The sequence below is a fragment of the Atractosteus spatula genome, chromosome 5 (genome assembly GCF_055471065.1).
Source record: "Atractosteus spatula isolate fAtrSpa1 chromosome 5, fAtrSpa1.hap1, whole genome shotgun sequence".
In the NCBI taxonomy this organism is placed as follows: domain Eukaryota; kingdom Metazoa; phylum Chordata; class Actinopteri; order Semionotiformes; family Lepisosteidae; genus Atractosteus; species Atractosteus spatula.
Window position 1 is genome coordinate 28,281,130 of NC_142710.1, and position 23,579 is coordinate 28,304,708.

At 38.2% G+C, this 23,579-nt stretch overlaps 1 protein-coding gene across 1 annotated transcript in view; it reads right to left on the bottom strand.

The window, feature by feature from the left end:
* The window catches only part of LOC148834852 (zinc finger matrin-type protein 4), a 55,690-nt gene extending 33,947 nt beyond the window's left edge, over positions 1-21,743 (bottom strand). The window contains exons 1-3 of the mRNA XM_088916497.1: positions 21,444-21,743; positions 6,202-6,306; positions 2,694-2,786 (exon numbers count right to left, since the gene is read on the bottom strand). Of these exons, the coding sequence (XP_088772623.1) occupies positions 2,694-2,786; positions 6,202-6,306; positions 21,444-21,743 (498 nt within the window). The remainder of the gene's footprint in view (positions 1-2,693; positions 2,787-6,201; positions 6,307-21,443) is intronic.
* Between the last annotated feature and the right edge of the window lie 1,836 nt (positions 21,744-23,579).

The window sequence follows — 23,579 nt, forward strand, 5'->3', positions numbered from 1 at the left end:
CAGATACAGGCCAGCCTGCCTTATCTGCGCTTTCCTGTGTGTCCGTGACAGAATTATTTATAACCTCAGAAATCCATTTATTAACAAGCTCCTAATGAGCAGACAACTAGGGCCACAACAACTCCTTCTTATCACTAGCTGATTTTTTTTCCATAGGACGATTAATTCCCTTTGCAGAGATTCCATCAGCAATTATAGTAGCCTGCGTACTTAGCAACAGCCAGGCAGGCAGGGAGACAAGTTGGCAGGTGGGACTGCACACGGCTCGGGTCCCACATAGCCACAATGCTGGGAAATGTCAGCGTAATTTCCACCTTTTTCTTCACTTATTTCAAACAAAAAAAGAAGATTTTAGAAAGTGTCTTATTTTAAATTGGGAATTTGCAAAAGGAACAGATAAATTTAGCTAAAATTGTGTTAAACCTTCCTGAAGCACTGCTTTTTACCACAAAGCCTAAGCTTTTATCCTAACCTTTCCTTTGTTCTCTAAACAGCAGGTATTAATCACTTCTTAATTCCACGTATGTACAAACAGAACAACAGTGATGGCTGCTGTGCAGAAATCTTAGCCAATTTTCACTTCAGGTTTGTGAAATTATAGACTCCAGCCTGTGTCATTGCTCCAATGCCCCCCTCTACCGAGTTCATTTCTAATGATTTTACTTATTTTTGCTTCCAAGACTTTGAGTTTAAAAGTGTCATCGAACTTGTAATAGCGCCATACATCATCATTTCCAGACATCACTGTGATGTGTCCACAGCTGTAACCTACTGTACTACAGAGAATTCTTTTGAAGTTATAAGGCAATGAGAAAGATGGAAATAACAGCTGCACCATCAGGAAGGGGATGAAGGAATGTGAGTTGTAGTGTTTCAGGAGCACCAGGCTTTGTGGCAAAATTAACCTGTTATATTACATGCTACAATATTACTCAGAATCCAAGCATGGAATAATTGTTTCAGAAGACAGTGCTATTGTTACTGTTATAATTAGTCTTCCATTTATTGTCTAAAAACTACTGAATCAAAATGTTGCTTCTTTACAATTATCTTACAATGAAATAAGTGCTGTGTCTATTTCCTCTGTATGTAGAAAACCAAGTACTGGTCTCACGGTAGCTCAATCAGGTTTTGATTTTGTTATAACAGTAAAATAATTTGATGATATCATCTGTTACTGCAGTTAATAAGGACACCTTCAATTATGTATGATAACAGCAGTTTCCAGATTGTTTATGCATCATAAACCAGAAGAGACCTGCACCTGTGGAATGACGAATTCGTAGCCCTGACGTTCTCTAATGTTCAAGTGACCTCACTATTATGATACTACGGCAAATAGGAGGATCAGGTTCTGGCAAAGCCAGAGAGCTCTGTGACCTCTCCATGCGGGCGCAAGATCTGACACTCGGTCAGGGCCACCAAAAGCTGCTGCCAAATCTTTAATCTTGAACCTCCAAGCAGAACCAGTGGCAAAACCACTAGAATGAATAGCAAAGGTCCCCTGGGTGAAGGGATAATGCCATCTCATAGGAGCCTGTCATAGCCCTGTGGCAGCTGTCTAGCTGGCCTGCCAGCCGCAGTGCTGGTGGAGGAGAGAGCATGATTGAACCATGAGTTTAGAGGAGAAAATGACCAATGTAGAAATAACAAAAAAGCAAAATTCTACATACAGTACAGCTCTTGTATTGGTACAGATCGCCTCTGTACTGGTGTAGACCTTATACACCAGGATACACCACGGCCTTACTACTGCTATCATTTAAAAAAAAAACAATTGAAGACCCATGAATTTTTGGCAAAGAAACAGTTTTTATGTTAAACTATTTTTGGGGTGTCTGTGATTCTTTTTCTGCACCACCAGAAGAAGTCTGAAGTTTGAAAATATGCTTAGTGCTTTAAGTATATCCACAATAGCAGGCTGGCCAACATTTACTACAATTAGTAAATAAATATGACTAAAGTATTCTTGCAAGAAACCCTAGCCCACACTGAAAGACAAAAACAACCCTTCACACAAATCAAACTTCACATTCTGAACATTCAGACTTTACCAAAACTCACAGAAGATTTTTTTTCAGCAATGTGGGAACTAAACCATTCCCACTACTTTGAAACTCAGTCAAATTGAGAGAAGGACAGAGGCAGCTTGTACATGAGAACACAAAACAGTTCAGAAATGAGAGGATACCATCTAGCCCATCTCACTGATTTGGTTGCTAGTATATTTTTGATCCAAGGACGCCTTCAAAAATCCCAGGGAATCTGCCTCAAAAACACGGCTGGGCAGTTTGATCTACAGACCCTACAAGTATTTATGTAAAGAGGTGCTTCCTGATTTAATTCCTATATACACGTTGTCAAGGGAACATAAAAATATCACTACTGGAAAATACATCTGCTGTAACCCAATATACTGTATAACAAAACACCGCGTGTCACCTCATACTGTACAAATGAAATATTACTGATCAGGGGTGTTCAATTGTGGTCCTGGGGGGGGCTTTTGCTTCTGCAGGTTTTCAAGGGTTCTACAGTATAAAGCAGCAGCTGGGAGAGGCTGTTAAATTGGTCCAATTGAGCCAACAAACCAGCTGGTTTAGCTTGTGAAAAGCTGACCTGGAATGAAATCCTGCAGACACAGCGGGATTGAACACCTCTGTTCTAGATCAACGCAGGTTTGGCGCACTTACTGGATTATCAGGCCTCAGTCTTTTGGAGGGGGGTCCTCCATCCTCTGGGTGCAGCATGTAGAAGAGACGTACTTTGTTGGCGTGTTTCTTGCTCTGTGACAGGAGAGAAAATTTGAGTACAAAAATTCTAAATATACACAAATGTCTCTATATAACCCTACATAAACCCTTACACCTCTCTACAGTGTGCCTGTAGAATAAAATTCCACTCTGGGCTCTCATTTTCCCCTTTACTTCAATTGTTCTAGCTTGCTGGGCAGTGGGGCTGCTGGCGCGCAATGGGTGTCATCCGTACATCAGATGGGCTTTACTCTTCAGTTTTATATGATGTGTGCCTTCTTCTATGTTTAAAGGTAATTGGAATCCTTGGAATGAAGAAAGTATTATTATTATTTATTATTACTATTCTGTCCACCTTGGCTATTAAAAACATGTCACATAACAGGAAAAAGCTTCACAAAGGTCTGCTTTACTGCTTTCTTAAACATTCTTTTTTAAGATTGCATTTTTCAGTAAATGGCTAAGTAAAGCATTTTCTTGATCTGATTTTTATTTTAACACGTTGCAACCCTCAACTCTTTACCAGCAAGGAAAAGAGCTGAGGTTTCCCTACCTGAGCAGCCTGTAAGCAGGTAAAGGAATGTCCTAACTTTATTAGCTTGCAAATACATCTAATTAGTCATGTACAGCATGGATGAGGTATTTATCTGATAGCTGTGCCACAATAGATTGAATGATATTGTCTCCACCTCTGCTGGATACAGACATGTCCTGGAATACTGTGGACCTTATTTTAAAAATGGATACAAGGAAATGATTAATTCTATAGCATGGTACACATACAGTAGTAATTCAGTATATAAATGTTTATTTCACTGAGACTCTATGTTTTATTCATTTTAAAAATGTTCACGTTAGAATTACAAAACAGATCATTGATATCTCAGCTGAGCTTGCTAAAAAAAATCAAGTTTCCTGAGGCTAAAACTGAAATACACTGTTGTGCAAAGGTCTTACACATCTGAAACAGCATCAGGAGTTATGGTGGGTGCATGGTATGAACATAATCTACCCAAGGCCTCCACTAGGTTTACTACTGTTCTACTATTCAGTAGTTCGGACAAACTAGCTAAGATGGGGGAAAGGCTTGATTTGAATTAGTGTCACTGGTGTAACTCAGCCAACTCTCCTGGCTGAGGAGAACGACAACCTGTCCACAGTGATGGGGCTGTCAGATCCCCCCCCCCCCTTTCTTGTAAAGGGATGAGTCAGAGACCTGCTGCAAGTGTGAAGATGGTGAGAAGGGAGGGATGAGAAAACAAAATATATGAGTAACCTATACTGTAAATACAATATTTATACATAGATTTAACCCTCAACTGAGCTTTTATTTTAAACTCCATGTACAGTACAGCTGTAACAACTATTCTATGAATACCACTTACAGTAGTTTAGGTGAGAAGAAACCAAGTCTGTCATTGTTCCTTACACTGTTCAGAATATTACAAAATTTGATCCCAGCAACCCAAGGTAAAACTCGGCATGAGCAGTCAATATAAAATAATGAACACCAATATAAAATATTGTAGAGCCCAGTCCATTATAATTAAATCTAAATTCTAATCTAAATATCTCTTCATCATTAACATAATACCTTTACCTCTATACATTCATGATTCTAAAAGACTACTTTTTGTACAAGAAAATAGCTTTACTTTAGTAGAAAATGATGCAAAATCTCTAAGACTTTTGCACAACAGTGTATGTGGTTATTTTTCTAAAATGTATCCAATCTGCACAATAATTAAAAATGAATTATATATATATATGCTTCTTTATTAACAATTACCCATATGCCCGCCTTTCTGTTTACAACCTCAAAAGTGGGACAAGCATGATCACACACAAGTTCCTACCCATAAGGAAGCATGGGCATGAGTTCAAACTATCCTATTTTAATGGTAAAGAAATTTCAATTCACTGGTAAGACCACAGTACTTAAAATCTATGTTCTGCTGCAAATGAGTCTACTTTACTGAAACAGAAACATGAAACTGCAACTGCTTGCCATCACTACACACTGCCCTTTGTGGCGTGACCCCTCAAAACTGAAGAGATTACATCAGCACATATTTTGCGAAGTGCTTCACTTTCCAGAAATTGAAATCTACACCAGTCACAATACTGTCGTCAGCTGCCCTGTGGGCCAGGGAAACAGGCAGTGTCTGATGACCTCAAAGCCTGGAAAACATTGTCCTAGGAGGGATGAGCTGGTAACAGGCCATAGAAGAGAATGCAGGAGCACAGAATGTTTAACTCACATTGGAAACCACAAAACATCTGAACGCCTGGCTGAATTATTCGTGTGCCAACGTGCTGTATAATGTAATAATCATACAATCTACAAGCGTAGGGAGGTGAGAGCGTGGGGGGCAGTACTCAACCTAAGTCATAAGAGTGAGGGAGGAGGGGCTTGTGAAACAGATGGGGAGTCATGCCGAAAGAGGAGAATAAAGAGCAGTGTGCATGAAACAAGGGCCAGTTCAAGGACAGCTCTGAAAGACAGAGTGGTCCTTTGATAGATGACAGCACAAGGCCTGCTATTTTTCTACCTGTCAGTGCTGCTGGAACGCAGAAGACTGGTTCCAATTGGAAAAAGTGGCAGCTGTGCTCTGGTTGCTGGAGGTGGGACTGAAATGGCAGCTGACTTTTTCGAATCCAGGGTGAACAGCAGGTGCACCCCTTTTACATTAGGGATCTCGGGAACATCTCTCAGTAATGAAGGGAAGCCTGCTTGTGCTTTTATCCTGTGTCTGGGGGCTATCCATCACCAGGGAAGGCTGGAGCAGCATGACAAATTACAGTTCAAAGAAGAAAGCAAAAGCTACATTAAACTATTCTGACAACTTCAGAATCCAGTGAGCAAGTTTATTACTTTGGAGACTCAGGGGAGAATAAATGGTCTGATGGGTCTTGTACAATCCACCATTTCTGCTTTGATTTCCAAAAGCATCCCTCCATGTCATACTGAAGGGACATACAGACCTTAATTTGACCAGCTGGCTCCCTCAACAGATTGTCTGACAGTGTTTTACCCCTGGGCTAGGTGCTCAGGTGCCATTATAGCTTTGCCAGTCAGCCCAATCATCTGGCCTTTGCTTTCATAATCTGCCATCGTAGGCCTTTGTAGAGTTCTTCCAAAAAGCAGCACGAAACAAACTTAACTCAGGGTTCTGCAAGGATACAGTAAAAGTATGGTTTTAACCCTTGAGAATTTTAAGATAAAGCTTTACCGCTTCAAATTCTTAAAATGATATAATTCTCAGTAGGCTGCTTCCATACTTTTTCATGCTTACAGTTATGCTTACTGTAAGGCTCGTCTTTCTTAACCAAACCAACACAAGAGCTGCACTTCATCAGAAATGTCTAGAATATCCTTAGCATTTAGTACCAGATAAAACCTGAATAAACTCATTTCAAGTGAGGTGTACTGTATGTGATGTCTCACCTCATAGTGAGCGACGCGCTGAGACTCAGAGATGAGCTGGGCATTGCAGATGTTGCAGTAACTCTGTGTGAAAAGTCCACCATCACCAACTCCTGCTGACTTCATCTACACACAGAAACATCCACAGAAATAAATGCATTAGCAGATTGGGTCAAGCAGAGATCTCCACGTTACTAAATTGTCTTTCCAGAACTTGAGGACAGTCACATGAACACTATAGTACTGTCAACAAATCTCATTACCCTCCGTCACTTCCTGAAATTAACCCTGGGATGCAGCTCTTTCTCTAGGAGACCAGTTAAGAAACTGTAAAGATTTTCAATTAAACTTAACTGCTTTTAGTTCAGGAATTGACTTTTAGCCACAAGAAAGCTCTACAACCCATAGAGTAAATCTAATTTTGTTTGATTTTTCAGTAGACACACTTCACAAAATAGAAAGCAACAGAAAGTTTTTCGATTATAATATTTCAGGAAGTGTGGCATTTAATGTATGTCCAATGAGCACAAAGAGGAAGAAGCAGTTTCAAGGCTATTTGTGCCTGCGAGCAAATTTTCATTCACAGATATAGCATATTATGATTTTGTGGTTGTTGAGTTAGATAGTGATGAGGCAGTCAAGGTAAATGGTGAGGGCAAGATGGCATCACTGAAACACTAGCTCCATCTGAGTGTAGGAGAAACCCTACTCTGTCCTGACTCATCTGGAAAACTCCTCTGCTTATTAATGAGCTGAAGAGCATTTTAACACGATAACATGTTGCTTACAGCTCCTTAACAGTACAACAAGGTAGAAGATTAAAAATGCATCTGACAGTGGTAAGAAAGGCACTTGAGATGGAGAGCTGTCAAGCTCCACACCAGAGAGAGATGGCATGAGGTAGTTCACCCCACAAAAGACATGCTTAAGGTGAAAGCAGAGCTCGCATTGTGCTCATTTGGAGAAACTGCAAGGAAAATAAATACTCCCGAAAACATTTCATGTTAATAATCACATTAAAGATTTCATTTGATTTTTGTCATTTAAGTTTAAACATGGACTATTTTATTTCTGTGCTATTAGCAACAGGTTACAGTCATATGGCACTGGAAAATACAGTAGCACTGGACAACACTTTAAACATTAGTAGTCAATGAAAGTGAAGTTTGGCATCTTGTTTTGTTCAACAATTTCTGGTAACCCGAATTCAAGAATTTGTCTGAATTTGTGTCTTAAGACCACATTCATCCATTTCGTCTAACTGATGCACGGAACTACACCAACTCTTCATCTTTTCTCAGCACCACAGCAGTAGGTCCACAAATATCATGATCATCTGATCTCAGTCTTTCCCCAATTACTGTTTTAGTACTTTGGTCAAATCCTAATCAATGCAATGCCACAAAAAAGTTTTTTTTTATGAAAAATTATATTGAAAGTTTATTTGACTTAGCTCACCTGGCTGAAGAAATGGCAACCTGATTGTAAGGACGAGGCTGACAGGACCCCACTCAGCCTGTGAGGAATAAGTCAGGGAGCTGAAGTGTGGAGTGAAGATGGGTTAGAGGGAGGGGTGCAAAACAAGTCGTGCAAACCAGTGTAAAGAATAGCTAAGTAACAGCTATACTGTAAAGGAGCCCCTTTTTGGCTGGGGACCTCACACTCTGCTCCCCAAAGAATGACGTTACCTGCAACTAAATGTTCATTGCTTACAAGATAAGTACTTCATGATAAATAAAATTGGATTGTAAGTGTACTTTAGGGCAAGAACTCATCATATTTTAAAATGCTGACAGTTTCACAAAATGTATACTATGTGGAAAAAAAGATTAGGAGAAGCCACGAGAATTCATAAAGTACATCTATGTATGTTCGTACTGTCTTGGGTGACTAAACATCAAATCCTTTTCAATATTTGTGATTTATGTAAATGAGGGGATTGCCTGTTAAAAGATTAGTCCATCTCATTTTGGATATTTTTCTATTTCCTCAGATCTGAATTAATCGGATTAATCAAAAATATCCTAACTAGTTAATCCCCATTTTACAAGTTATAAACTGTGTGGAATTTTAAACATCAGCCTTGCAGTGATGGTCACAGTTCTACATCATAATAACTGCACATTAATCTATGTTTGTTTCCAAGAGCAGCCTATTGCTGGTGCCATACAGATAATTGTTGGGCAGCACTTTCACTACTGTAAACACACATTTGTTTAGATATTTCTCTTGGCAGAAACCATATTTCCATTAATACATATGCATTAGCAGTTTGCCCAAACTTTTTCACAGTCTGTCTGTGAAGGAGGGAACAATCAAGCATGACTGCCAAGGTGAATCACAATCTCTTCTAGCACCTCCAATCCACCCTTTTTGCTGTATTTATTTTCCTTTATTCAGAACAAACTGATAATAGAAGGCATCAACAATAAAGATCTGAAATCAAAAGAAATTCAGAAAAATAATTACCAGTAAAATGGTACAACATTTACTAAAAATCAAAAACAGTAACAAAAATTCGAAAATGTAGAAAATGAAATTCAGGTAGGGTTAAACAAAATATAGTAATATATTGTATGCACAGTTGAGATTTGTATCTAGGGTACAAATACAAATAGATATGCTTTAAATAGAAAATAGAAGCACATCCAAATGACAGAGCACTGGCTTTCCAAAGAAGTACAGTAGCTCGTCACAGATAGCTTTCCTGTTAACTAGGCCCCTGGTGCACCCATTAAAGTTTGGTTCTAAAGAGCTAGACTTCAAAGTATTTGGTTCAGTATAATGCTCACGTCATGCTGAGGAGACCATGGAATGAACAAGCCGCACAAAAGCAAGCAGTTCTTCAAACCTTTGCCTTTATGTAAATCCAGGAATCTGACAGGAGTTAGTGAATACATCACCAGCTCCTTCTTTTCTCATTCCTTTTATCATTTTTCACAAGAGATTTGTTGCAAGTTCCTAGTTGCAAGATATTTTTAAAAAGCCAAGAGATTTTTACAGCACACTTACCACCGTATAGTCCTACAGTACTTCATCAGATTTTAAGAACCTATTATAGCTGGGCTTGGTCAGTTCTGGGATGGGAGACCTCTGAGGAAAGCTGGTACTGTAAGAGGTGTAAGTGGACCTGTAGCGCTCTTCCTTCTGGTTCAGAATTGTGGAACCTATTCTTAAGCCTAGAGAAAGGACACACTGTGCTGTACTCCAGATGAGATGCTAGACTGAGGTTCTGACTACTTGGTCATTAATGATATGATGCTTTTCAAAAGTGTATGGGTGTTAAACCCAGTGCCCTGCTACATTCTGCTCTGGGTACAATCTGGCTTCTCTACATTTCCCCCTTAATTCCATTTGCAAAATAACTTCTACTTCTCCATTTCATCTTCTGTGCATTGGCACTGTTGGCTCATAATGACTGCTACTCCTCCTTTAGATGGGTGCTGCACTTCAGTCCCAAAGTAAAGCGTTTTGGGATCCTTTAAGATGAAAAGTGCCGCAGTATATAAATGCAAGTAATTCTAACTGTTGTTTATCACTCCCAAGAGCAACAACTAGATACTGTATTTTGAACAGGCAGAAGCATTTCATGCACTGGGCTTTTTTGATTGATATTTGAAGCAGCCTGACCAGTTAGTCATAAAAAAGTGTTTCTTTTCTCCCTGGAGACCCCCTTTCATTCTCCATAATCACTCCCCAGATATTTAGCAAGAAGTCAGCTTTCAAAGCCTCCTGGAGTCTCTGTCAGGTTTCTTTCAGCAAATGAAGGTATTCTGATTCACCACTGTGCTTCCCAGGTGGCTGCTGCATGCTCATGTGCCTACTAATTCCAACAGGGATTAAATATCTACCTTCAGCATTACAACAAAGAAGCTTGGGTCTCAAAATACTGTATTACTTGAGCTCAGAGAGTGATTTTTAGGGACTGTGAACTAGTTTTTATTGGCTTTAAATTTTCACAAACTGAAAATAACAAGAAAACTGTATTTTACAACAGCCCACAACTTGCCAACCAAAAAACTCTTAAACATGAATCAGATTGCTACAGGTATGATAGAAACACTGCGCATTAAGGATTTTTCTGCATTAGAAACAGCCCTTGAGATCTCCAGCAACCCCTCCCAACTCCCAGTCCCAATAGATCCAAGCACTAAGTAGCTCCATATACTGTACAGTAAATGATATCAGGACATTATAGCACCCAAAGATGATCTGCACATATGAGGAGAGAGACTACAGAGGCTCCCAACACAACACTTACATCCTTCTAGCTACCATGGAACTGGAGAAACAGATCCTTCCTGCCACAGTGAGAGACCAAGGGTCAAGCTTTTATTTAGCAAACTTGCTAGATGTGAGCACCGGATATCCTTGTTTTGAATAATGGCCAAAAAAAAAACATTTTCCAAACCTAACCACAGCTAGACATTCCCAAAGCATGCATAAGAAAGTATCCACAAAACCCTCCAGACAGAAACAGAAAATCCAAAATGGCCTACATATTGCTTCATGTTCTTCTGTCTTACAGTACATGTATGTGTTCAACATTGTAAAGAGTAGGCAACAGTAGGTGGCTAGCCACAGAAATGACATACAGTACTACTGCACTAGTCAAACTAGGGGTTAAAAACATCACCAGGCTCCCCTGCTGGCTTTGTGGTGTTCAGGGTTTGACATTTGGTTATTAAGCCCACTCAGACATCTCACTCACTAAATAATGCCTTGTTATCCCTGAATAGATCATTACCCTATCTTCATATTTTATTGAGCAAGTTGTCTTACAAGTGCGGCAGTACTTCAAACTGCCATTCATCAGCCTGGAGGAATGAACCCCCAGGAGAGAGATATTTATAACCCATGACACTGCCCTGAAAAATTTTTACGTTTTACAGAATAACAAATGTTTTGTGTGCAAGTTCTTTAACTGATTTTAAGGTATTTTTTTTATGTGTACAATCTGTTTTTAAGCTTTTCCATTAATAAAAGTACTAATAAAAGTAGCTTTCTTTCCATTTGAGAAGTTGATTTCTTTTCTGTAGGTTTTGATAGACTGTATTACAAAACTATGTGTTGACCATAGTGAAATTATTTTTTGCACACTGGCAGAACTTTAAACCTGGCAGACATCTGCTACATTTCTGTTACTACAATTCTCCCCCTTTTTCTGACAAATTATCTTCCTGTTTAATTTGAGCTATGACCCTGAAAAACGCTGTTCACAAGGAAAGCGTCCTGTCCCTGTTTAGATCTTTAACTGTTTAGGAAATGTAATGAGGAAATATAGTGAAACTTTATACAGTATGAAAAGTATCACTATACAATATGCATTTCTGCTTAGTACTTTCTCAGTGCCAAATTCCTTTAAATAAAACTTTTTGACATTTTGGTGACTGGATAACATTGCTATAAGAGTTTTATTCTTTGCTTGCATTACCTTTCAACTTTCTTAGCCAAGCTTTGAAGTTGCTACCCTTAATAAGAGAAGGATGTTCACAAAGCAAGTCTACATTAGAGACTGGAGCACAGTAACCCTTAATCTAGTGTGGCAGGGAGCTCTAGAGACTAACAGAAAGAAGAAAAACATCTTCCAGTCCAGTGCATAACCTAACTCTTACAGCTGAAGGGTCATTGTGCCCTAGAAACGGCAGCCAGGGTGAGTGGAATATCAAAGAGACTCATGGAGGTAGAGCTGTTCTAGTTAAGGACAGTGTACTGTATGTATGCATTCTTTGTAAAAACTTAACCTCACAGTTTCTGGTGTTAATATGGAAATCTAAATGCAGATACAGATGTTTTATTCTCTGAAATTAATACAGACATTTGAATCTGTGCACTTATGTGCACTTTTTTTATATGAACAGCACCAATACCATTTTCAGGAAGGTTGACACTGACTTGAACAGGTGGACATTTTTTTCCAACTTCAACCTCACGCATCCATTATAAAATATGGTTCTTTGCTGGAATATTTTTAATTCTCTGATTCCTCTTTCATCCCTGTTAGGGTATTGGGAAGGACTGCACACTGGAATTCTAAATATGGAAAGGGTAACAAATGTGTATTATATCCTCTAGAGTGAGAATTACTTAGGGGTCTAGCTCTGCCAAAATTTAAATTGTTTTTCCACTTCTTTGTTTTGCAGTCATTGTTTGGTTTAATCCTGACACTCCTGTATGTTGGCATTAAAGAGAGTCTGGTCTCTCAATACAGGATTCAAGATATAATTTATACCAGTGTTTGCCTTGTGTTGTTTGACCCATAATAACATAATTAATTCTGACTTGGCATTTGGTGGAAAGACTTATGAAGTCCCAGAAAATATGGCATTCTCAATCTCCTATGATTTTAGTAATCATAAAGTAATTCATTTTCTAGCAGATAGTTTTAATGAGGATGCCTTTTACATGCTCGAGGATTTTCAATTTCATTACAAGCTACTGTACCTGCCCCCTCTTATTTTTACTAGTATCCTTATCATTCAATACAGTATATGCCTATGGGGTCCCATGGAACATGAAGTTGTCTGTACCAGGGGCTCTTGATCCAGGTCCTCAAGGCCCACACACCGGCTGTGTTTTGTTCCAGTCAAGCTCTTTGTAACACAATTGAACTCTTCATAGGATGCATTTGAACTGTCATTCTTGCAGCTTTTAAGCAAGTTGGAGGTCGACCTTTTAACTACTGTATGTTTTTTCATAAGTAAATTAAAATCCACAACTTTTGAAAAAACTTGCAAATATTCCTGTCAAACAACTTGTTAGTTCATCTAAGGCTTTGGTTAGGTCATTAAGCTCAGCTGTAATGAAAACCAGGAGGTCTGTGGTTTTCCATGAACCCCTAGTATAGACAACCTTGCCCCCCAGGGAACTATAAGCCCAAAGTACAATCTGATGGACTTGTGCTGGACAGAGGCAAAATGAAGGGAATGGTTTCACTGTTTATGGTTTTCTGATAGAGACTTCATCCAAACTCTTAGCAACTGTTATTATTTGAAAACAAGACTTGAATGTTACAGATGAAGGCATTTCCAAGGACAAAATATGAAACATTTGACACTTGACTTCCAAAACTTGTAACCATTTTACTTATTCACTAGGACTTTCTTTACAGTGTGTACCTGTCCCATCATAGACACTGTTGTACCTTACCCCATTCAGTATATGTAGTCTTTCACCTCTTTTCACTCATGTTCGGAATTTTTCTGATGTTGTTTAGTTTTGGGGAAAACTTTTTTTTTTCCTTTTTGTCTATTATTCTAAACAAGGATGTTCCGTGCTCTTACCTAGTGGTGTCATTAAATGGTAACTCCATTATTTTGTCTTATAGCAGCAGCAGAAACAAATCTGGCTGGGTGATTTGACCGCAGGTAAAACAGTTTTGGACTTGAAGCCTCTGAATTCCCTCCTTAGGCATTGTTGTTCTGTTGTTACTATGGAACTCTCCATCACGGGAATCCAAGATGCTAGGGATGTTACAGTGGTGCTTTGAAGTGCTGCTCTTTAAGGGGTCAGATGCAGGCTGCTGTACTTTTATTGTAATTGCCCTATTTCATTTTAGGTGTCCTGTGATAGGATGTTCAAAGAGGCAGTGGTACTCATGATGCTTTAGGGGATGTGGAGTGCAGGGACCTAATGTTACATTATGTTTTTCTTATTTGTTCTATTAAAAAAAAAACAACAACTAAAAACCTGTTCACAAAAATGTGTCCAGCATTGAGATCTTTTTTTAGAAAGTCTTTTGCTTTTGTAGCACAGACCTTCGTTCAAAAGCTTACAAAAGTGTGTACTGTGCAACACAGATTGTTTTTTCTACTGATTGCCTGCTGCTAGTGTCAATCAATGAGGAGACTTCACTGAGGGTGAAGACATCAGCTCTCTTGACAGTCAAAGATCTTCTGACTGAGTCCCTACCTTTGCGAAGATCCCCACCATTCAAATTCAAAGGAAAGACTACTGAAAGGCTGATGAGAGAGCTGTCACTGCCATCTCTGAGAGCACATTAAAAATGTATCTATTTGATGAGATGAAAAGGATCTGGCATGCTGGAGCACAGCTTCCATACTTGGGTCACTTTTGATGTAAATGAATAGGTTTAAACTCTCTGTGTCTCCAGAGTTCAATAATTTATGCATTTAAGATGCTAAATCTGACTCTGTTCCACACGGTGTTGATTCTAAAAAGGTGACTGTATATTGTGGGTTTTGTTCTTCCCCATTGTGTTTGAATTTCCAAGCTGAAATCAATGTTCCAATCTTCAGTTATAGTTTTAATACCCATAGCTAACTGTATAGTGTACATTTCTTAATAATACATCAAGTCAAATACAGTTGCTTGAAGAGGCAGTACCTATTAGTGAGGAGTAAACAGAGTACACCACATAATAAGAGAGTGAAAGACAACGATTGTACTTCTAAGTCAGGGAGAGACACTCTACCTCTCTTCCAGAGACAAGCAGACTTGCTGTTACAGAGGAATTACAGTAGTTTTCTTGTTGGGAGAAATTAAATGCCAGGAAGATCAGAGTAGAATCAAAGGTTTGGGGTAAAAAGGTGGAAAGTTTTCTTTTTTACCTCTTTATACACAGTGTCTAACACATACATTGTTATACTGAGGTTATACTGATTCACGGAGTAGGATCTCAAACAGCTGCACTACATGGAGTGTACTGTATGACAAATACTGTAGTTAATCTGGTAATCACCTTGACGGAGAGATCTCAGTGAGTTAATAAATGAAAGACAGGAAAGACTGATGCAAATGTACTGTACATACTGAATTAATGTTAGCAAATTAATAGTTTAAATGGGAAACTAAACTTGTCCTTTTAAAAGCCAAGGTGCTATATGGTCTTGTTTTGATAAGCCTGAAAAATGTTTTGGCCTGTTAAGTCCTCAGATTTTGTTTTTTAATCTTTTTTAATGTGTGTTTGTCATCGTTTTGATTTTGTTGCGTGTAGTTGGCCTCACAATGTCTTTGACACGAAGAGACATTTAAAAAGTAAAGTGATGATGGGGCTGACAAGGCACCAAATCTCTCCAAGCGGGATTCACAGCATCCAGTCCAAAAGCAAGAACATGTCAGTCCATATTGCAATCAGAGGCAGGAGCACATTTCAGCCTTTGTTGCCTTCTGTCCAAAAACGGCCCAAAGGAAATTTTGTTATGCTTCTTATTGGTCAACTAATGGTATGCTCAATTAAAATATTCAATAATACAATCTCAGGCACTTTACACTCTACTCGATATTCTGTTTACATTTCCAAAGTCTACAAGATACCATCTGTCCCTTTTGTCTAATTTCATAATATATTTATTTGATATTATATGAAAATACTGTAAATCCAAGCTAAAAATGTGGTTTACCACTGACAGTTCATGCCAGGGAAAGATTATTTTTCCCACTTTACTACCATGTCATACTCTGAGACTGTTTTTTTTAATCAGCAAAAAGCAAATCATGAGAGGCACCAACACAATGCATGCCCAGGAGACAGAACTGTGTTTATCAAAGCAGAAATATATTTTTACCAATTCTTATAGATAGCCAATAAAAATTATATATGAACATCCAATGATTCAATTCCCATTGCATTGATGAAGAAATTATAGAGGTGTATAGAAGTTTTCATTCCTGCTTCTTATGATCAATATGACAATAATCAGAAGAAGACTAGTAATCATTACTCATAATAGGAAACATTTTTCAAATAAAATGCAGCAGTTTTCTTTTTAATTTTCTTGAAAACTAGATCAATTGCCATCAGACGTTAATGAATTACAAATCACGCAAAGCATTCCTGGTGACTTTGGGGTTAACCTGCTTCGATCAGCCCACTCATTGCTGTGTATCCAGTCAGACAGCTGAGACCTTTCTGTCACTGTAAGAAACAGTGTTAGAAAAGATTTCAGCTTGGTAATAATCACAAAGACTACCCGGTGTGAGACTGATGTACCTGTTGGAGCCTGACATTTCCAATCTCACGGGGAACCTGGAAAAACAACAAAGCACTAAACCCCCAAAAATTAAAGGAATAGTAATATATTCCTCCTCATTTCTAAGAATTTAGGATATTAATCAATGAATTGCATAGTCACGTAATCTGCCTGTGCAAAACAGCAGAAAAAAAGAGAAAAGCAATTCTTGTATTGGCATGGAAAAGTTATGAGAGCTGCACCTTCACTGAGCAGAGTAATGAAGTGAGAGAAATGGCACGCAGGTTGATTCTAATAATTTCTGGAGGAAAACGTGCTGAGTCCACAGGGAGACACAGGAGGTGACAAGATGAGACATTTATCTTCCTCTGTCTTTGCGCACTCACTGATACTCCTAGACAGGTGGAATGCTTTCAGTATATACATTAAAAAGACCTTAAAAAAGCACCAAATGCTGTTGGATCCAGTTACTCATTTTGGATACCTCTTAGTATAAACTGTCTTGTACTGTATACACAGTATACACATGAGCTTTAACCACCAGATTCCACGAGTCAGAAGGGAATCAAGTACCTAAGTCATTGCTGCATTGAGCTCCAGAATGGCATGAATCTGCCAGGGTTGATCCACCAAACTACAAGACTCAACACCTAGCAGGGGGTCTGATTAGAACACTTCTCAGTGTCTCATGGAGACAGCAGGAGTTGAAGGGTTACTTCATCTACCACTCCAAATCAATTAGGAAAATGGGGAAAAGAAGATCTTGTGCATCAATTGGAAACACAGCAACAACAAAATATGATTTACTTAAATTAGTAATGTATATTTATAAGTTAATGTCTAAGCTAAGATGAGTATTTATATGAATAATTCTATTATAGGACAGCATTCACCCTGGTCTCTGACTCAGAGCACTACCAAGCCTGTTTTAATCAGGGATTTACTGCTGCCTAAAATAGGACAAATGTCATGCCAGACAAATCTTTGACTTGCAAATACTGTAATACTGTAAAATAATGTTGATTATCTACCCAATTAAAATGTCAGTTCTCTAACAGTTGCTTTTAAAAATAAGGTTCAAATGCTGTTCGCTGCTTGCAACAGGATTTTTTATATTTGTATACTGTAGTTTCTTGTCACCTTTGTAGAACTTTCACAAGGGCTAAAATGAGGACAATCTCATTAATCAAATGTTATTCCCCAAATAACACTGTAAAAACTAAAATGAGAGAAAGAAAATTTTGATTGAAAGAATCAATAGTGAAACTGAAGTCCAGAGTACGTGAATAAACCCTGTCATTAACTGACAAGTGTTTACTGCAAGATTAACTGCAGAAGATAAAAAAGTTGTTCTGAATTTTAATTTATTTACACCACTTGAACATATCAGTTTTTTTTTGTAAAGTCCTTTTGTACCTCCCCCCCATATACTGTAGTGCTGCCTTCCCCCTCAAGATACACTTACATCCTCATGTATTATAGATCTAGTACAATCTTGGGAAGTTATCACTTGTCTTTATTGTTTCTGCAGCACTGAGAACCATAGAACAACATCATTCACAGCAACAAGATCATTAATATTACAGAGTATGAGGTTTCATAAACTTTACACTGTAGAAAATGCCAACTGCATCATTCAACGCAGACAGACGCTGCAGCACAAAGGAAATCCTTTTCACCGACGATAAAGTGATAAAGACCAGAGACAAATTTATCATTGTGGGTAATACTGTACCTACAGTACACTCCCACTGTTTAACTCCAGCAGACCATGGTAAACACATGGCAGAATACTTTGTGAAGCCCTTCAAATAACAAGCAAGGCAATCAAAGTGAAGCAAAGTATTTAAGAAGATGATGCCTGGTGAAGTATAACTAAGACCACATAAGAAATTACAATTGAGAGGAAGTGTCAAGGATTTCATAAATCCCCTTAGCGACAAATAAAAGTGGTAGAGAGTCACCCCAAATCACTGTTTGAGCTGTCAAAACCATCTCAGGTTCTTGTACCTGGTGACAAGGGCAAAATAGACATTTCCTTGCCTTGGGCATTTTTTTATGTTTATTTTTTTATAAATTGTTTTTTTATGAAGTTTTTCTAAACTCTAAAGCTCTAAAATGTAAGTCTGTAAGTCAAATTAGACATTCCAGAAATTAGATGTGAAAGCTTCCATTAGTCTATTTTATTTTCTGATTTTGTTTCCACATATATATCTTGTTTTACTCTGACAGCTCACAGTAGGGGAACAGAATGCCAGAACGTATGAAGATTGTATCAGCTCGCCATTAAAACAATTACACACTACCCAGCTGGGAGTCCTTGATGTTGTTCAGAATCACATCTCTAAGAATCTCTAAAACAATCTCTTATTTCAGAATTACAGATATAGTATACTGTATGTATTGATATATTAATAAATACATCCATAGATAGAAAATACAATATTATTGATTAACTGCTGTAAAAAATGCTTAAAACTACAAAATCAATATACAGATTACAAAAGAAATATTCTAGACTTGCAAGAGCTATTCTGAATCTATTGTGAGGCAGTCCTTCTGAAGCTACCGGGTTTGTGACAGGCTGTGTGCATCGTGTTTCTTTCAGTTTGAAGTACTGCTCTATTGAAACTTTGCTAAATCTATATATTTAGGAGGTCTCGGATGCTAGTTATGCTCTTTTTCATAATTCCACATTGACACTTAACATCAGACTACAGGAATATAAAACTACATCAAAACCTCAAAGAAGAATTCCAATTATTAATTGTAATTGTTGTTACAGTAGTTGCTGAATGGCTTTCTACAGTATATAAGTATTCATTTATTAATCCCAGAATCTCGTACATTGCTTTACCTTTCTTCATTATTATTCACTGATTGACATGGAAAAAAATAAAGCCTGGCTTATACTACCAACTTGCACTGAACTCTTGAGTTTTAAAAGCAGACTCAGTATACCCATTTGTTCCTTGCTTAATTGAGTGGAAATGGTTCAATGCTGGGGAAAATTGATGTTTTGTGAATTACACTGAGCTGAGCCCAGGAAAATGCACGTGATACAGTATGTTATTCTTATCTCAAGGGCAGCACACACAAGCTCTGCTGTTTGTTTTCAACCCAGCACTTTTCTCGTAAAAGTCTGTTCCTTAACTGAGATGCTTATTATATCAAATGTAAAACTTAAAGAACATTTGTCCCATTTTTGTACTGTTCTACATAAATATGACCCTATATGTAACCTACCTAGACTTATGAAGTGGCAGCAAAATGCATGTAATTTAGAATTGCATGTTTCAAAGAAAATTTTGATGTTTTGAATTGCCTTTAGTGTGTTCTTGTTAACGTTTTGTGACCATACAGTAAATATGTCTAAAAATTGAAAATGAAATTTTCAGCGTGATAATTTTGCCACTGGGGTAAATCATTCAATATACAGTAAAGGATTGCAAATACCCTAGTCCCTAGCCTGGATCCTTTGCAGGGAGGTAATGTATATCCAAGCAGATCAGCTGTTTCATTTTTTTTTTTTGCTCTTACTGGGTATCAGCTGAAAATAACATGACCAATAATCATCAGTCTGTTATCAAGGCTTAGTTAGCCAGACTGCAATAATGGGATTGCAGTAGTATCGTACAGTAGTTGCAGCAGGACATTTACCACTGTACTGATGCTAAATACAATAAAATGGAAATATCTCAATATTTCAACTAGGCGTTCGTGATAGGAAAGAAAGAGTGATCTTTATGTACTCATACCTACTAGGGGTAAAATATGATATGGGTTTATGGTGGGGTTTTTTTTTCAAATACTGTCTCTATGAACAACTAGCCAAAAAGACAGCATTATTTTCCACTTTAGCAGTTTATAGTATTATTAGCACTGTTTCACATTTTGATCTTCAAAACCAAACATATTTAATGTTTATGCAAAAGTTTCATGATACTTTTAGTTGCAGTGGGAAAACTTTGTATTGGTAACCCTGTTTTGTACAGTATGTATTGAAGCATTAACAGCACATACTATTTGAAAAGGGCAGTATTTCAACTAGTCAGGTCATTATAAAGCTGTGATCCATTTCCACTTATTCACTCGGTGGTGTGGGTTTGTGATTTGAGCCACTGACTGGTCACAACCAGGTTTCTGCAAAGGAATTCTAGCCTTTGACTAGACTGATTCACAAGACTCTTCAAGGTTAACATTTGCTTGTCGACACCAGTGTTCATCAGTAGTCATTAACCTGGCTCATATTTTCTCTGAAAGATGGTTGCCTAGTTCGCACCACCTTTACTGAAAAAATGCGCAGAGAATGAAGGTCGTCCAATGACAATTAAACTATTGCCCAATTACTAAATATGACCCACACATAACTACTGTACTTCCATGTCAATTGATTTCTCTTCCTGTAAACCCTTTTCAGCAGACTGCTTCCCAGAGATCCTGCCCCAGGAATAACCTGCAGCTCTGAAGACCAGGATTATTCATCGTGTTTACACAATCATTAAAAAAAAACCACAAATGCCTTATGAAAGCTAAAGACAGCTTTACAAAAGCCTACTCTTGTGTTTGACATTATCAATACAGGTTCCATAAAAATAAAAAAACATTACTAATTACTAGGACGTGTTAACTTAGGTCTAATACAATTACTTGCCTAGTTTTGGAAACAATAATGCTTGGAAAGAATTAAAAGGAATTTTTCTGTAGTGTAAACATTGTTCTTGAACCCTAAACTTTTTACTGCACCCGAAAAAGTAAGGGTGTCTAGGTTTTGGTGGGTGCGTCTTAACACCAGAAAAACTGATACTACTACCCTTTCCACTGATACACTATAAACATCACCACTGCCATGCTGCCTTGAGAAGCTAACACCATTCAGAGCTCAGCTGAATGCTTCAGGTGATTCCATCTTCTAACTTCAATTCATGGAAAATAATAAAAAAGTAAAACTTCAGAAACTGAATAACTCTATTCATATTTAACTGGGCTCTATGGATTTCTTTTTTCAATATGATACTTTCTTCTCGTTACAATATTTCAGTCATCGATGGAGAATTGTCTCTCTTCCGAGTTCTACACTTCAAACGTAAAAAAAAAGAGTAGGAGGATTACATTCAAAACTGCGGCTATGCCTCCGCTAAAGAGCGCTTTTTCCTCATTAAAACAAAGTGAAATTAGGTGACTTAATACACAGCAGAAAATACTCTAATGTCTAACATTCTGTGTTCAAAACCCATAACATACAAAAGACTCCCAGCCTCAACAGCTGACGCATCCTTAGTCATATTGTCATAATAGCTAGAGTACCAGTAGCGCATCCCTTCAACTCACCTCTGCGCTTGGCTTTAGCAACCTCTTCAAGAAACGAATTCCACTTTCCAAATCCCAGTCTCCGGTTTTACGAGTTGAGTTCAAAATGCATACACGCGAATCAAAAAGCAAAGTTGTCAGAACCGATCTGTTGATCTTGTCGGAGTTTTGATTTGGTCTTTCTCCCTGACGTGCGCTTTGTCTTTCTAAAGCTGTCCCGCTGTTGACCGATGCCGCTAAATGTATTTGTTTCTCTTTATCTTGCAACAGCACTTGACACGGGTACGAGCAGCTAACCCGTCTCCCCGGGACTGGAGGCATGGGAGCACAGGAGGCAAGGGCTCCGACACCTCTCACATCACGTTGAGGCGGCAGCAGCTCTCTGGTTGCCTTTTTCACAACAAACAGCGAGTCACAGAGTGAGAGTGAGAGAGAGAGAGACGTCAGGGACCCAGCGCGTGGAGTGCGAGCCAAAAATACTGTACTGTACACCCACCCGTATTTTGTTAACACACAGCATATGCAAAAAAAAAACGGATCTTATAAATTTAAGTCACATAACTGCGGGAGATTTCACCAAAATACGTTTTTTTTTAGTACCGCGCATTTCCAGGTACACTTTCGAGTACTGGGAATGACAGTGCTGAGCAGACTCTGCAACGACAGTGGTGTATTTAACAAAGGTACTGTATCACCTTTTGGTGAATGATGTAGCCCCTTCGTAATAATATGCAGTATAGCAGTTTTTTTTTTTTGCAGCCTTGAGTACTTAAAGCGTTCTTTCAGGTGACGATTTACTGTATCTGCTGAGCACGTGAGAGATCATAAAATTGCGCTGGTCCAAAATGATTGTTCAACATTTTCTAATACTCGACTGAAAAAAACATAAATGCCTATATTTTAAAATTGAAATCAAAAGATTCTAATGAACAATACTTCTCTTAAGACCGATTTTTTTTTTAGTTTAGCTTCCTTTTAGCTTCCATTTTCACATATATTGAATTATAGAATTTATAGAAAACAGGCAAAGCTTCTAGTAATTGGGACCTAAAGACATTGTTACAGTTCAATGCTTTCCCCTGACCTAAAAGCTGAGGTGAGTTAAATCACTACTACTTCTATTAATAATGACAGTTTCGGATGAAGGCAGAAGAACGGTGCAGCTTTTATGGGAATTGTTCACTTTATATTCTGAAACAATTAGGAAGCAAGAAAACACTAGTCTCTAAGTCACTTTCAGGCTACTGGAATGTGTATCATAGAAACATTTCTTCCACATGAATGGTCAGCACTACATGCATGCTGTGAAAATAAATAGGGGCAATCTACGAATCAAATTGCACAAATATGCCCCTGTTATGAAGTGACAGGACAAAAGGAGTGATATGGTGAAAGAGACAGAGATGTATTGAGGAGATATCCATAATCTGGCAGGGATGCCGTAATACATCAACTCATTGACAACTGCAACAATATAGGCAACTCAGGATTGCTTCCTTTGAAATCAATACGCACACGTAGAAAACTGTCACCTAGCAAGTGCACAAGTGGAACCAGGATTGCTTTTAGAGAGAAACGACATAGCAGGACATAATGTCAGGAGAGGAAATTGAATTTGTGGTCTAGAACAAGACATACAAGTACATTTGGAAGACGAGCATAACAAGTATCCTGGGGTAGATGATCCTCTTGAGGGGAAAGGAGACCATATTATGTATTTGTCTTACTGCTTTGTAAGAAAGTCCTCACAGAGGGGCAGAGAGATAGAGGTGATTATTTGTCACCTACTGTATTCATACAGTAGACATGAGGCATTTCAGAGGGCCTGCAGACACCTCCTGTATTTCACAATCCAATACACATACTGTATGTAAAGAAATCAAAAGGTTTTAAAAAAACTAACCCCTACAAGACACAAACAAAAGCACTGACCCTTTGTGCAAACTGTTCAAAACAGATGAAGGGAACAAAAATACAGTAGTATGAAGATGCAAACGTGCCTGAGCATGGCCCTCTCTGTAATGAGATGAGGATTGATGCTGAGGCATTATAAAGAGAAAAAAAATCCACAGAAGAAAGAGGCAAGTGTTGCCATTTATTTATGCAATAACACAATCCTTGCAGTGGTGCATTAAATGCATGGTTTGTGCAGTTGAG